The following is a 15,240-nucleotide window of genomic DNA, read 5'->3' as shown; positions in this document are numbered from 1 at the left end:
AGAGAACCCAGGTTCAATTCCCAGCACCCACATGGCAGCTCATAACTGTAATTCCAATTTCAGGGGGCCCAACACCCATGACAAAACACCAATGCACATTAAATAAAAATAAATAAAATTTTACAAAAGTATATGCTGGAATCCCCAAGAAGTAGGCTCTAATGCCAAAGGACTTGGCAGTGAAAGTGAGGGCAAGCAGGCAAAGACAGAGTGTCCTATATTTAGGCTTCCAGCATAAGGTGTCACTCAGATCCACCTCAAAAGATCTAGATTAAAAGTATATCTTTCCTCTTCAAAGATCAGGATTAGAAGTGGGTCTTCCTCTTTGGAACAGTCAGCTCTAAATGGGGTGTCTCCATCAAATCCCTCCCATCAGAGCTCAAGGAACCGCACAGAAGAGGAGGAGGAAAGAATGTAAGAATCAAAGGTGATGGAGGATACCGGGAGAACAAGGCCTTTTAAATAAACTGAGCAAAGCTGATACGAACTCACAGAGACTGAAGCATAATGCACAGGTCTGCCTTTGGTCCTCTGTATATTTATTATAGATTTCAGTTTGTGTGTACAGCTTTCAGTGTGTGAACAAGTAGGTCTCTGATCTTGTGCCTTCTCTTGGGCTCTTTTCCATCTGTTGCTTTGCCTCATCCAACTTTGATGTGATGGTTTTTCTTTTATCTTATTATAACTTATTTTGTTTAAAAAATTGGGTCTTCCCACTTTGCTGTGGAAGAATCCTCTTCTATACAGTAAAGATTTGTCATTCGAATTGGTTTAATAAAATGCTGATTGGCCAGTAGCCAGCAGGAAGTATAGGCAGGGTGACCAAACTAAGAATGCTGGGAAGAGGGAGTCTCCAGCCAGATGCAGAGGACACAATATGAGAATGCCACACTGAGAAAAGATACCGAGCTATGTGCCTAAACATAGATAAGAATTATGGGTTAATTTAAGTATACGAGCTAGTTAGTAATAAGCCTGAGCTACTGGCTGAGCTTTTATAAGTAATATTAAGCCTCTGAGTCAATTATTTGCGAAGTGGCTGCTGGGTATTGGGAGTTGCTGGTGGGACAGAAACTTCCACTTACACCACTTAAAATGATTTAATTAAGAAAAACATCCCTTGACCCTAGCTTAGACTACTAGCAATAGTGGAGAGGGTTCTTGAACTGGCCTTCCTCAGTAATCAGATTAGAGCCTTCATCAGTAACTGATGCAAGCAGATGCAGAGATCCACAGCCAAGCACCAGGCCAAGCTCCAGGAGTCCAGTGAAGAGAGGGAAAGAGGGATTCTATGAGTAAAAGGCATCAAGATCATGATGGGGAAATCTACAGAGAGAACTGAAGTAAGCTCATGGGAATGCACGAACTATAGACCGACAGCTGTGGAACCTGCAGGGGACGGAACTAGGCCCTCTGCATAAGGAAGACAGTTGTGTAGCTTGGTCTGTTTGAAGGGCTTCCTGGCAGTGGGATCTGGATCTATTCCTGGTGCGTGAGCTGGCTTTTTAGAGCCCATTACCTATGGTGGGACACCTTGCTCAGCCTTGATGCAGCGGGGAAAGGCTTGGTCCTGCCTCAACTGAATGTACCAGGCTTTGCTGACTCCCCATAGCAGGTCATAGAAGGGGATGGGCGGGGGAGGCTGTGGGGGAATGGGAGAAGGGATGGGAGGGGGATCTGTGATTGGTATGTAAAATGAATAAAAAATTTCTTAAACAAAAAAAGAAAAACATCTCTCATAGATGTGTCCAGTCATTTGGATTTTAGTTAATTCCAGATATAGTCAAGCTAACAACCAAGAATAGCTATCACAAGTCTACCTCTTGTCAACTTAACACACAATTATATCTCCTCATTTTGTGCTTAATTTCCAAATGTAAATAATAACCATGTCACAATTACAACTAACATGATATGACTATCACATATACAATTGCAAATGCATTATAAACTTAGGATATGTGGCAATGTGCCTTGAGAGACATTCTTTTATCATCTCAAACTTAAATATGATAACCACTAATATCTCTTAATTGAAGTCATATTACATGATGAGTAAATCATGGAAAGAAAACACAAATATCTATACAAACATATTAACAAAATATGACAAAACACTCATGTCAACTATAATCCTTGTTTCGACAACCGATTATACAGCCTTAGCTGTATAATATTTATAACTGTTTTCCTCTACTACCGGTTCTGTATTTCCTCCCTGGCACTTTTCCTGGAGGAGTGACCGATCCCTTCACTCCTGACAGGGTTTGTGCCCTTTGTCATCCTGCCTGGATTAGGTTATTGTGGTTTCCCTTGAGTTTAGTCGCAGGACATAGTGGCACAAAGAGACATCCTAAAGCATCTCCTGCACTCCAGACATAACCTTTCTCACCTCCGTTGTAGAGAAGTAATCCAATTTCCCCTTGGTCATCTGGATCAACCACCCCTCCTAACACTGTTACTCCTTCCTTAGCCTACTGGCTTATGGGCATCAGAAGCCCAAAGTGGCCAGAGGGAACGCTGAACTTCTAGTTCAATGGAATGTTTGTTGCGGCTCCTGGCAGGATCACTCTCCATTCCGGAGCCAAAACTTCTAGACCAGCAGAACTTAAGGTCATTGAAAGACAAACAGAAATTTCCCTAGTGGGTCACTAGGGTGGAACTATTCCATTTTCTACCTCTCGATTCCTGGACCCACAGATCTCGGCTATGGGCAAAACCATACCATACATGGTTTGGACAGTGATTCAAAGCATATATTGCCTTCTGGCGAACCCTGACCCAGCCCTAAAGATTGCTATCACCTCATGAAGTTGTAACTGTATCTTCAAAGGCCACTTCATCTTTCTCTCACGCCAGCTGCTTCAGGAGGGTGGGGATCAAGGTAAGATGAGTGGGTTCTATGATCAGAGAATAAGGCATTCTGTTAAGTCCATGGATGGTGGTTTTGGCAGATCCGTTACATGCAGGAAAGGCAAATAACCAGAGTAAGTGCCTACTCCAATAAGAACAAAATGTTATCCTTTCCATGGAGGAAGTGGTCCAATGTAGTCAACCTGCCCCCCCCACCCAGTTTGCTGGCTGGTCACCCCAGGGAATGGTACCATATCTGGCACTCAGTGTTGGTCTCTGCTGGTGGCAGATCTGACACTCAGCAGCAGCTGTAGCAAGGTCAGCCTTGGTGAGTGGAAGTCCATGCTGTTGTGCCCATGCATAAACCCCATCTCTGCCACCATGACCAGATTGTTCATGTGTCCATTGGACAATGACAGGAATGGCTGGGCAAGGAGGCTGACTGTCCACAGAATGGGTTATTCTATCTACTTGATTATTGAAACCCCCCTCAGCTGAAGTCATCTTTTGATGAGCCTTTAACATGGAACACAAGTATCTTCACATCTTTCATCCATTTGGAGGGATCTGTCTTCATAATTCTTACCTAGATGTTTTTCTCAACAAGTTCCCAATAATGCTCTTTCCATGTCCCTAACCATTCAGCCAATACACTGTCTTCTGCACTGACCAGTTAGGAATGTTAAAAGAAGATGCGGTGGGAAGCATTACCCCTGCATCTTTCAAGTCCTTGATGGTGACACTAATTTCTGCAATTTCTCCAGGGATGTGATGCTGTTTTTGATTCACTATTTTCCCTGGAAGAGGCAACTCTAAGGGTTTCCATTTACCTTTTCCAACCATAACAGCCTCACTCCACTGGGCAGGGAACCTATGCTGGAATTCTGACATCTAAGTATATTTATCCCAATTATATATTCTGGGGCTGGAGGAATAACTGCCAGATGAGTTTGAGGACCCACTGGACCTACTATGATTAAGACTTCAGCCAAAACTCCATTAGTCACCTGACCTTCCCAAGCCCTTACTTTAAGTAGAAGGCCACAGTGTTTTTTGCTTGTTTGTTTGCTTGTTTTTTTGAATATCTTGGAATTGTCACCAATTCAGAACCAGTGTCCAAAAGACCCCAGAAAGTCTGATTGTTTTTTCCCCAGTGTATAGTTATCCTTGTAAAAGGCCATAGGTCCCTCTGGGGAAGGACTACAGGAAGGCTATCAGTAAAATTTTATCAAGGTCCTTCCTAAGGGGAACCTGACCATCCCTTCACAAAAGGGGTTCTGGGTCTGCAAACTGGCTCAAGTCTGGAAATTGGTTCACTGGGTTATATTCCGTTTTGCCACGATCCCAAATTTCCAGTAGGCTTCTTATCTGTTCCATGCCTGGAAACACCATGATTGATTAGTCAGTATCAAAGGTCCATATGAGTCAGGCCTCCATAGAATTCACTTTGCCTGTGCTGACCATTACAGGTCAGGTCATTTTTAGACGCTGCTTTGTCTCTGCTTCCTATGATGATAACTACAATCACCTTGCCTTTGGAGAGTGGGTGCTGCCACCTGGTCCCTGCTTCTTTGGGTGCCCAATTAAACCCACTGCATTTAATTCATCCAACTGAGCAGCAGTGTCTCAACCCTAAGGTCTGGCACAGGGAAAAACACAACAACACAGCTCTTCAAATGTGCTGGTGCTTCTCTCACAATGTTACGTTTTACAGGATTACTGACAGGCATATCTTCTGGACCTTCCCATGGTGGAGGATTAGGCTTTACTCAGTGTACCCACTCTAGCATTGGAACTTCCCTGAGCCATGGGATATCAGGCATCTCCATCTTTTGACAAATGCTTCAGCCAACTGTTCAGACTTTTGACACCTTTGTGAACGGTGCATGCTTCCATATTAAACCTAGCACCCCCATTCAGAGGGCCCACATCAATAAACTCAGCCTGATCCAGTTTTAAATTCCTTTCACCATTATCTTACACCCTTAAAAACCATTCCCACAAGCATTCTCCAGACTTCTGCTTGAATGAATTAGCACACTTCTTAAGCGTTTTAGCTGGGTAGCATACCCCCTCCCGGACTACACTTTTTCCCCTCCTGTAGGAGCTTTTTTAGACTTACGTCTGGTTATATTTCTATCTTAATTATGGTTCTATGACCAAGTTATCACATAGAAAAGAAAGCATTTAATTGGGGGCTTGCCTACAGTTTCAGAGGTTTAGTTCATTACCATCACAGCAGGGAGCATGGCCGCAGGCAGGTTTGATGCTGAAGTAGCAGAGAGCGACAGCCTGATTTATAAGGAGAGGGAGAGAGGAGGGGAGAGGGAGAGGGAGGAGAGGGAGAATATGAATATCTAGCATAGGCTTTTTGAAACCTCAAAGCCAGCCCCCAATGGCACACTTCCGCCAACAAAGCCACACCTACTCCAAAAGGCTGCAGCTCCTAATCCTTCTAATCCTTGCCAATAGTGCTATTCCCTGGTGACTAAGCATTTCAATATATGAACCTATGGGGACTATTCTCATTCAAACCATCACACCAGCCTGTTTTACTTTTTGGTTCAATAAACAATAAGCCATTCCCGATACTCCTTTATTAGCTGCTACTGGATGAGCTCTTCCGATGTGCTCTGCGGGGTGCCAAGCATTTTTTTTTTCTAGGCATGACTTTTGCACCCAGACCCCCAGCTCTTAGCCATCGAACTGGTTGCTTCTATTTTCTATCTCCTGATATGGAGCTCTTGTGAAATTCCACATCTCTATAGTTAAAAATAAACATTATCTGGGAAGAGCAACCAGGAGCAAGCAGCAAGGACAAGCCTGAGGACAACAGCATGCGAGAGCCACGGGCAGGACTGCAGACTCTTGAAATCCCAAATTCCCAAAGGGCCACTCCAGTTCGTTCACCCTACCTAACGCATTTAGCCATTCCCAGCCAGCCTCACTTTTAAAGCTCTCTTGTCTTTGTGGGCTAATTTCAGGGCTGAGGTGACTCATAAACACAAGGAGGAGAAAAGCCCAAAGTATTTGTTAAATCTGGAGCCGCATTTTATGGTTCCAGTGTATACAGGAGCGGAAGAAAAGCCTTTCCTAAGCCGTTCTGCAGCAACCTATCTATGCATTCAAAAAGGAGGCGACAGATTCGCGGAGCTGTCGGATTGCTCAAGGGCACACCGGGGGCGGGAGGCCCGCACTCCTGACCCTGGAATCCAGCGGCTGCTGGCGGGTGGAGGGTAGGAGCCTAGCTCGGTGTCTAGGGAGAGGGAGCAATTCTGGCCTGGAGCCGGCCCCGGGGGAGGGCGTGACTGCAGTTACAGCGGTGAGACTGGCAGGCTGGTTCCCAGTTCACAAAGCAGCGATTTAATCAAGGCAAGAAGGCTGCGCGCGGGGTGGGGGTGGAGGAGCTGGAGGTGGCTCCCAGTGCAAGCAGGTGTAGGGTGCAAGACTGCTGGAAATGGAAGGTTCCCTAGAGGGGGACGCGCACTGCGCCCAGTCTCCATGGTAACGCCAGGGCGCCAACACTGTGGGCTCTAGCCAAAGGGGCTCCGGACTGCTGCCGGAAGTGACGCGTTCACCTGCCGAGCTGGGGCGGGGCGCAGAGGTGCCTTCGCTGCTGCCACCGCCGGGAGCTAGTCGGGAGTGTACCGGGCTCTGGAAAAACCGAGGTCCCCGCCTAAGAGCGTTCACCTGCCAGCTACGACCGGGCCGCCTCCATGGCGCTCCTACTGTGCTTCGTGCTCCTGTGCGGGGTTGCGGGTGAGTGGGGCATCCCTCTGTCCCCGGTCCTGGGCGCTTGCAGCCCGCGGCCTCCCGGGAACAATGGGGCGTGGGGGGAGGGGGCGGCTCAATTTGGGGCGCTGCTGCGGTGGTGGCGGGTGGGCACCCATGCACCGGTGGGGTGGTCTGGGCCGGCCACGCGCGCCACCCGGGAGAGTGCATCTGCCCGGGGAGCCGCGCAAGGGGCGTGGGGCGTCTGGGCGGCAGCGGAGCCGGGACCAGATCGCACCGCAGCGGTGGCGGTGGCTCCTGGAGCGGCGTGCGGGGCGCGCCTCCAGGGCAGCTTACCCTGGGGGACCCACTTTGCTTTATCCGCCCTTGTTTTGTTTCCCGCCTCGGCCCCGGTGTTGGGTCCGCCAGCATTCCCCGATTTCCAAGCTCCCGGCTGCTCGAGTTTTTTAGGTATCGGGTAGTCCAGGCGGGGAGGCTGAATTACAAACGCCATTATTGAGAGAAGACTGAGCCGTTCGGTGTCAATCGTCCTGGCTACCTCTAGGAACGGAGCACCCAAGCTGCGCTAGCCGGGTGGATTTTGGTCTCAAAGAACAGGCTAGCTCGACCGAGCAACCCCTAGACCGGGTATTAGGAAGCCGACGGTGTGAAGCCGGTGTTGGGAAGGAGTTACCTCGGGTTTGTAATGAGTTGATTCATTTTTTTTAAAGACGACGTTCAGGTGGTGAGTTGTGTGGCGTTAGGAATCGCTTATTAACATCTATCAGCTGCCGAACCTCTTTCCGGGAGACGAGAAAAAGGCATTTAGAAAAATGCCTGGACCCCAGGACGCACAAACATTTTGACATTAAGAAATTGCTTTTCCTAAGTGTGTTTTAACTAGTTGATCTCATTGAATATATATACTAAGCATTTGGTAGAATTTTTAAAACCAAATGGATCATAAAAAGGATTCACACGTTCAACTCTAGGAGGCACGCGCGCGCGCACACACAGTGTGGTCACCAAGGATGATTTTGGTGAGGGTCTCCGGAGCTGGGGAGGAGGCTGGGTCGGTGGCAGCTCGGTCTATTGGGATGGCTCTCTGCTTCCTGTTGAAATGTTAATTCCATTGTTGGATGCCACAGCTGTGAACATTACTCATGGGATCACCATTCTATTAACACGTCTAATCTGTGGATCTGAAGCTGTTGCTCCACCTCCACCTTTTTTGATACAGATCTTTTTTTAGGCTTGGCTGAAATTTTCGAAAGTAAATCTCCTGGAAAACATGAAGGGTCATTGAACCAGTCTACTTAGTGTATCCCACCTTTGTTTGTAAGACAAACTCGGGTTGAGTACGTGAGGTTGTTTTTCCTGGAGGACATACATACTGTTTAGTGGTACCACGTCCAAAGCAGAAACTGTAGGAGACTGACCACCTTCCTTTTTTAGTTTTACTTTTTTTGGTAAAGGAATGGGGTATTTTCTTTTTTTTCTGAAATACCTCTTTTATAGTCATTCTTCCTACTAAGGCTATTTTAGTATGCTTAGCCATTCAGTTCATACAGTGGGTGTTAGGGCGTAGTGGACGTATCATTAAAGGACAGATGTTTTCATCTAAACAGGACAACTATTTTCACTCCAGTTTTTGGGCTTAAGAGCTCAGGAGTTCCCCAGCCAACTCCCCCTCCCAAAAAAAATACCCCCCCAACCCAAAATCCCAAACACCTCAGAAACTAATTGATTCATGGCTCTGAGTATTGGCTCTTAGATAAAGAGGTGAGAAGTCTGGTTCATTGCTAACACAATGGACTCATATTTGCAAAATGAGCTTTACTTATTGGATTCTGCAGTGCTATAGACATTGCCTTCCCAAGTTTTTTTTTTTTTTTAAATAATTGATTTTTATTTAATGTTCGTTGGTGTTTTGCCTGCATGTATGCCTGTGTGAGGGTGTCAGAAGCCCTGGAACTGGAGTTATAGACAGGTGTGAGCTGCCATGTGGGTGCTGGGAATTGAACCCAGGTCCTCTAGAAGATCAAGCAATCAGGGCTCCTAACCGCTGACCCATCTCTCCAGTCCAGTCCAGCCCTGCCTGGCCTTTGCAAGTTTTAAAGAGTTTTGTGTTGTCCTGGATGCTGATGGGACTCTGCAAGTCTATTTATTGCCTATGTAGTCCCAAGTCATGATTAGGAGCAGTAGCAGAGCTGGAGCTGTAGTAGTAAGATTAAACTACTGATTAAACAGTTATTAAGCATGCCCCCCTCCCCCACTCCCACCCCCTCAGCAACCAGATCTGGTCTCCAACTTATTGTGTTCGAGGATAACCTTGAACACTTGATTTTCCTGCCTTTTTTTCAGTGCAAGGATTAGGTACTTAGGGCTCAAACATTCTACCAACTGAGCTACATACATTCACAGCCATAAGTGCTACTTTTCTAATGGCTACTGTCTTTTAGGGTCCAAGACTTGCCTGGAACTCACATGTGTAGACAGTAAATTTAGTCTGTAGTCCAAGGCTTGTCTGGAACTCACACGTGCAGACAGCAAATTTCGAGGCAGCCCTGCCTCAGCCTCTATCTGCCTCCTACTTGCTAGATTTACAGGAGAACGGCTCCACGCCTGACTCTCGGGCTGTATACACATTCCTTTAATCTCTCAAGCAGCACTGGAGGGTATGTATTATAGTCGTTTCTATTGTATGGGTAGAGAAACTGAGGCATGGAGTGGTTGTGTAAATTACTGTGCAACAGTCACAGCTGTGCGCTTCCTTCTGCTGTCACTGTGAGATTATACCTTTGAAACTACCTCTTTTCTCTTTGATTACCTCTAATTGATATCCTCAGTTCCAACACGGGTCACCCGTCACTTAGGAGGAACCTGCTGTCGGTCTGACCATGGGTCAAATATTGAAGGCTTTTATGACTAGCCTTTTAATTTCATGATTTTGGTTGAGTGCTTTTGAGTCACTGTAAGGAGTCCAGTGTTTTTTCTGGGCTTAGGAAACACTGTTGGAGGAAAATATTGTGCCTGAATGTACCTCATGTACCTGAAGTAGTTTTGTTTTCGGAGAGTTTCATGTAGTCCAGGCTGGCCCCTAACCAGGGATGGGCTTTGAATTCCTGATTCTTCTGCTCCACTTCCCACGTAGTGAGATTACAGATGGGAACTATGAAGTCCAGCCAGCACCAGTATTTCTTGTCTTTAAAAAAACCTCAGCTGGGTGTAGTGGCACACACCTTTAATCCCAGCAGTCTGGAGGCAGAGGCAGGAGGATCTCTGTGAGTTCAAGGACAGCCTGGGATATATAGAGAGAACAAAAACAAAATGAAACAGTAAACAAAACAAACAAAACCACCCAAACCTAAAACAGCTAATTCTTTGAGGGTTTCATACACATGTATATGATGGATGCATTTGGTCTTATCAACCTCCTTCTAATCTTCCCAGATGACTCCCTTCCCCCGCCATGTCCTCCCAATTTCAGTTCAGTGAGTCCACTCCGTGCTGGCCATGTGTGCATGGGTGTGAGCCATGCTCTGGAGCATGTCCACATGTGCAGGGAGGGAGACCCATGCATTGGAGCATGTCCATGTGCAGGGATGGAGAACCATGCACTGGAGCATGTCCATGTGCAGGGATGGAGAACCATGCATTGGATCATGTCCATGTGCAGGGATGGAGAACCATGCACTGGAGCATGTCCACATGTGCAGGGATGGAGAGACATGCACTAGAGCATGTCCACGTGAGAACCATGCACTGGAGTATTGACAACCTATCAAGGTCAATTTCTTGAAGATAACTGACTCTCTACTCCGGTGGCCTTCAGCTGCCAAAGCATCCTCAGCTATGGGTGAGGAGGCCTCCCCGAGTCCCTCCTCATCTGTGATGGAAACTTGACTGGCTTGGCCTTAGTGCCAGCATTTCAGAAAGTTTGCTCAGTAACGGGGTACTGCTGGTTTTCACTGTACCAATGTGAGTAAAACTTAAAACACCCCGATTTCCAGTCACTTACTAGGCATTTGATGGGTGGCTAAGCCACAGTCAGGTACACCTCAGTTGCTTTGTGTGTGCAGAATAGGTGTACTGAGGAAGAGATTGGTAAGATGTTGATCAGAGGATGTGTTATTTCCAGTGGATCAGAGGAATAAGTTTAGGAGATGTATTTGAGCCCGCTGACCATAGTTAATAACATAGTCTTGAAAATGGCTGAGTAGATTTTAACTGTTCTTACCACAAAAAGTAAGTATGAGGTAATTGTCTATTACATGGCTTGATGGAGTCATGCCAGGGCACACTGGTGTGTCCTCCCTTCCATGCTCCCTCCTCCCTCTTGTGCTCCCTCCTCCTCCTCCTATTGATCTCTGGCTCGCTCTCCTTAGGTAACTTGGACTGTTAGGTAGGCAGGCTGCTTGGCAGTCACCCTCTTGCCTCAACTTCCTGAAAGCTGGGATTAGGGGATTCTAGGAGTGAGCCTCCACACTGCCATCTCACTGTTCTGGTCCAGCCTCTGCTGGGTTTGTGTCTTTGAAATCCCCCAAACCTCGGTTGGATGCTTCCCAGCCACCCGACTTATCCTTCGCTGCTTTCCGCGTCAGCTTTCCCATGGTGTCCCGAATGCGGGCGACCTCAAATCTGTCACTGTAACCTTCAGCTGGTTGACACAACGTGAAGATGCATTCCAACTCAGCTCCCTTTGCATTCTGAACTACTATTTCCCTCTTCTCTCCTTCCCTCCATTTCCACTTCCCTTTCTTTTCCTTGCCCCCGACTCCCATCTCGATTTTTCTTTCATTCTTTCTGAAGTCCCTTTCTGTTGCTAGAGCAGGTTAACCTGAAATGTGCTCTGTAGCCCAGGCTGGCTTTGAACTCACGGCAGTCTTTCTGTCTCAGCCCCCATCCCCCCCAAGTGCTGGGATTATCGACATAAGCTACCGCCCCCACTTGAGTTACCACTGACATGACAGTCAGTTTTCATTTGCATACCTTAGACTTTTCCACGTTGCTAAGTAAACTTTCCATTAATTAATAGATCAAAGGGTCTATTCATTCAAGTATTTATGGCTTACTATATACTGTGCTCAGTGCTAGGTGCTTCTACAATAGTGTATGATATGGCAAATTGTAAAAGGTATCAACAAAGATGTGGGGATTTGCAATGAAGGATATATGGCGTGTCTTGGGGGTTGAGATATAAAATATGTGACAAATACTGTTGAAACCTTTATTGTACATGAGTCATTAAGATGGCCGAGGGTGGGGCCTGAGGTTTTTTTTTGTTGTTGTTGTTGTTGTTAACAAGTGCCATATGATGTCACTGCTGACCATGGTTAGTGGACAGAGATGTAAAGGCTGTTTTGAGAGCTTGGCAGAAAATTATAGGTTGGTCGAGTCAGCCCTGCCCACCCATGATCCTGAGCGGCTGGTGGAGTTGTGAAAGTTCTCGAATGGTAGCGATGCAGTCCTTCTGGAGGCAGGTAGTTCTGCCAGCGCCAGCGTCTGGCCTTATTGGAGCAGGAATGCCCCCTGCAGACACATTGCGGCCATGTTGAGCTTCCCCTTGGGTCTGGCAAGCGTTTTTGGGAGATGTGGTAGTGAAACCTTCTGTCCGATTCCTTGTACGAAAGGCAGAAGAACTTGGAGAGAAGCAGTGCAATTTCTGGCGTGATTTTTGTGGTGGTATCACAGTCTAGGGGGAGAATAAAGAAAAGTGTAAGTGTGTGTGTGTGTGTGTGTGTGTGTGTGTGTGTGTGTGTGTGTGCTTTTTTGAGACAGAGTTTCTTTGTGTAACATCCTTGGTTGTGCTGGGACTTGCTTTGTAGACCAGGCTGGCCTCAAACTCAGAGATCCGCCTGCCTCTGCCTCCCAAGTGCTGGGATTAAAGGCGTGCGCTGCCGCCGCCGCCGCCGCCGCCGCCGCCGCCGCCGCCGCCGCCACCACCACCACCACCACCACCACCGGGCACTGCCGGGCAACTTGTTTGTTTTTTAAAAACTTCATTGTTTATGTGTATAAGTATTTTGCCTGTAAATTATGTGTGTGTGTGCCCCCTCCATACCTGGTAATCTGGGGTACCCAAAAGGGAGTGCCAGGTACCCTGGAACTGTAGTTACTTATTGTGTGGCACTGTGTGGGTTCTGTTTCCAGAACCCAGGTCCTCCTCAAGAGCAAGTACCTGTGGAGCCGTCTCTCCAGCCCTTGACTAGGATCTTAAAAAGACAGGAAGTAACAAACAAACAAATTAAAAACAAACAAACAAGCCAGTAGGGAGATTTTTACAAAGGACTAATCCCAGGAGAGGCAAAGATCAGCAAACCTGAATTGAGGATTGCTAATGAGAGACACTAACTGCAAATAAAAAGGTAAGGTGAAAAAGGAGGTGGCAGAAACGTCATCCCATAATAAGCAGCCCAAGATGAGAACATGGAAGCATCAAGGCGTGATAAGGACAGGGGAGGGGGAGCTAGACGGTGAGGTTGTCCTAGAGATGGATGGAGAAATGAGGCCAGTCCCATTGCCCAGGCCAACGGTTGTGAAATTGGGGTCAATGGATCCCACAAGGACGGTGTCTGTAGTGGTGAGAGAAAAACTGGATTTTAATAGGTCGCCTGGGTGTCCCGTTAGTGGAGAAGAGAAACTGGACTGTGCACATTGCCCCTTTTAGCCCTAATTCCAAAACAGAAAGAAGCCAGCGGATTTTGCTTTTTCTCTCTCCAGATCTAAACATCTTGAATATTGTTCCTCCTGCAGATGAACTCCTGAGCCCTTTGGTTGCTTGGGGGATGACACACTTCTGTCTCATCTCTTACTTCTGGACCTCATCGGTGATGAGCTTACGCCTCTGTATGCTTTCAACCCCGTTTTTCTAGACCCTTCCTCACTCTTTTCCTGTCTTAACCAATTTTTTTGCAGCAGCTGCCTGCGATTACTGACTCTGTCACCTCTTTTCATGTCACATGCTTCTGTGAAGCTGCAGTTGTTGTATACACCAAAGTTACTGCTGTGGCCACATCACACCTTGCCTCTTAAACCTTGCAGCAGAAATAGCTTTATTGGGACTGGAGAGATGGCTCAGTGGTTAAGAGCAGTGGCTGCTCTTTTTTGTTTTTTGAGACAGGGTTTCTCTGTAGCTTTGCGCCTTTCCTGGAACTCCCTCTGCAGACCAGGCTGGCTTCCAACTCATAGAGATCCACCTGTCTCTGCCTCCCGAGTGTTGGGATTAAAGACGTGCATCACCACCACCACCCAGCCTCAGTGGCAGCTCTTCTAGAGGACCCAGGTTCAATTCCCAGCATTTATGTGGTGGCTCACAATCATCTGTAATTCTAGGATCGACCACCCTGTTCTAGCCTCCATGGCACTGCGTGCTCCTGGTGCCTATATATGCAAAATAGCCATACCTAGAAAATTAAAAATAAACCCTGTTAAACAGTCTTCCCCTCTTGGGCTGTTGCTTACTTTCCACCCTGATAATCAGTCTCTTTTCTGTCTTGCTAATCTTGACGGGCTGTCCTCGGTTTCCCACTTGGGCCGTACATGCAGGTTTCCCGGGATGTGTGGTCTCGGCTCGCATGCCTACGCTGACAGCCTCTGGTCTATTTCTCGTCTCTCACGGCCTTTACCCTATCACACCACTCACTCACCAGCCCCACTCAGACTTCACCCTTCCCCGATCTGTATTCCTCCTGACATTAAATTCCTTTTCAGTCACCAGAAATCTCTGGCGGAAGTGTGGGGATTTGACTCTGCTCTCTCATCTGCTCGCATCCCTCCAGCCCTGAGCTGTTCAGGTCCTAACCACAGAGTATCTGTTAAACTTGGTGAAATACCTTCACAGCTGGCCTTGCTTAGGTGAACTTTTCCCTGTGCTCCAGGCCGATCCCTCTAACACCAGGCACACCTTATTATGACTGTTTTTTTTTTTTTTTCCTCGCCAGACTGATTCTTTCATGAGATAAGGTACTGTTTATGCCCTCGCCAGCTGACATCGGAACTGTGCACATTCACTGGCCATGTGCCGGAAGGTCTGCAAGACACTTGGGAAGGACCTAGAGTAGAAAGAGTGTTTGAAGGTCAGAGGTGGTGGGTGGAAGAGCTGAGGGAGGCCGGGCCGGGTCTCCCACCTGGCCAGCTCTGGGTCAGCTCTGCCTGGGTGGTCAGGAATGGAAGGAGTCAGTTTCTACTGCAGCTCAAGCTTTGGGATTCTGTGTCTCGTCTGTTCTTTTCCTCCACTGGCTGCCACGTTTCCCCAGTCCACACACAAGCCATTATCAGGTGAGAACTGATATTTTTGTGAGTAAATAAAGGAAAGACTTAAGCTGGGGCTGTCGACTGTGTTCGTTCAGTGGTCAGAAAGTCATGGATGTGAACGCTGAAATAATAACCGGCAAATAAGTAGCAGCTAACCAGAGCGAACTTAGAACCTTCCTTGGCTTCTTGGTTTTCGTCTTAACTTACACTCACTCCTTAGGAAAAGAAATCCAATAGTCTAAAACAGTGGTTCTCAACTTGTGGGTCCAGACCCCTTTGGGGTTGCATATCAGATAGCCTGCATTATCAGATATGCACATTACTGTTCATAATAATAGCAAAATTACAGTTATGAAGTAGCAATGAAATGATTTTATGGTTGGGGATGGATCATCACTGTACTAAAGAGTCACAGCACTA

General features: G+C 47.1%; 1 protein-coding gene across 1 annotated transcript in view; it reads left to right on the top strand.

Annotated features, from left to right (window-relative positions):
- The first annotated feature begins 6,099 nt into the window (after positions 1-6,099).
- Positions 6,100-15,240, top strand: part of Cxadr (CXADR Ig-like cell adhesion molecule) — a 57,027-nt gene continuing 47,886 nt past the window's right edge. The window contains 1 exon segment of the mRNA XM_028882126.2: positions 6,100-6,612. Within this exon segment, the coding sequence (XP_028737959.1) occupies positions 6,570-6,612 (43 nt within the window). The 5' untranslated portion in view covers positions 6,100-6,569.

This window comes from Peromyscus leucopus, chromosome 12 (assembly GCF_004664715.2).
Source record: "Peromyscus leucopus breed LL Stock chromosome 12, UCI_PerLeu_2.1, whole genome shotgun sequence".
Lineage (NCBI taxonomy): Eukaryota > Metazoa > Chordata > Mammalia > Rodentia > Cricetidae > Peromyscus > Peromyscus leucopus.
The sequence above is the reverse complement of the archived record's forward strand: the minus strand, read 5'-3'. Positions and strand labels throughout refer to the sequence as shown.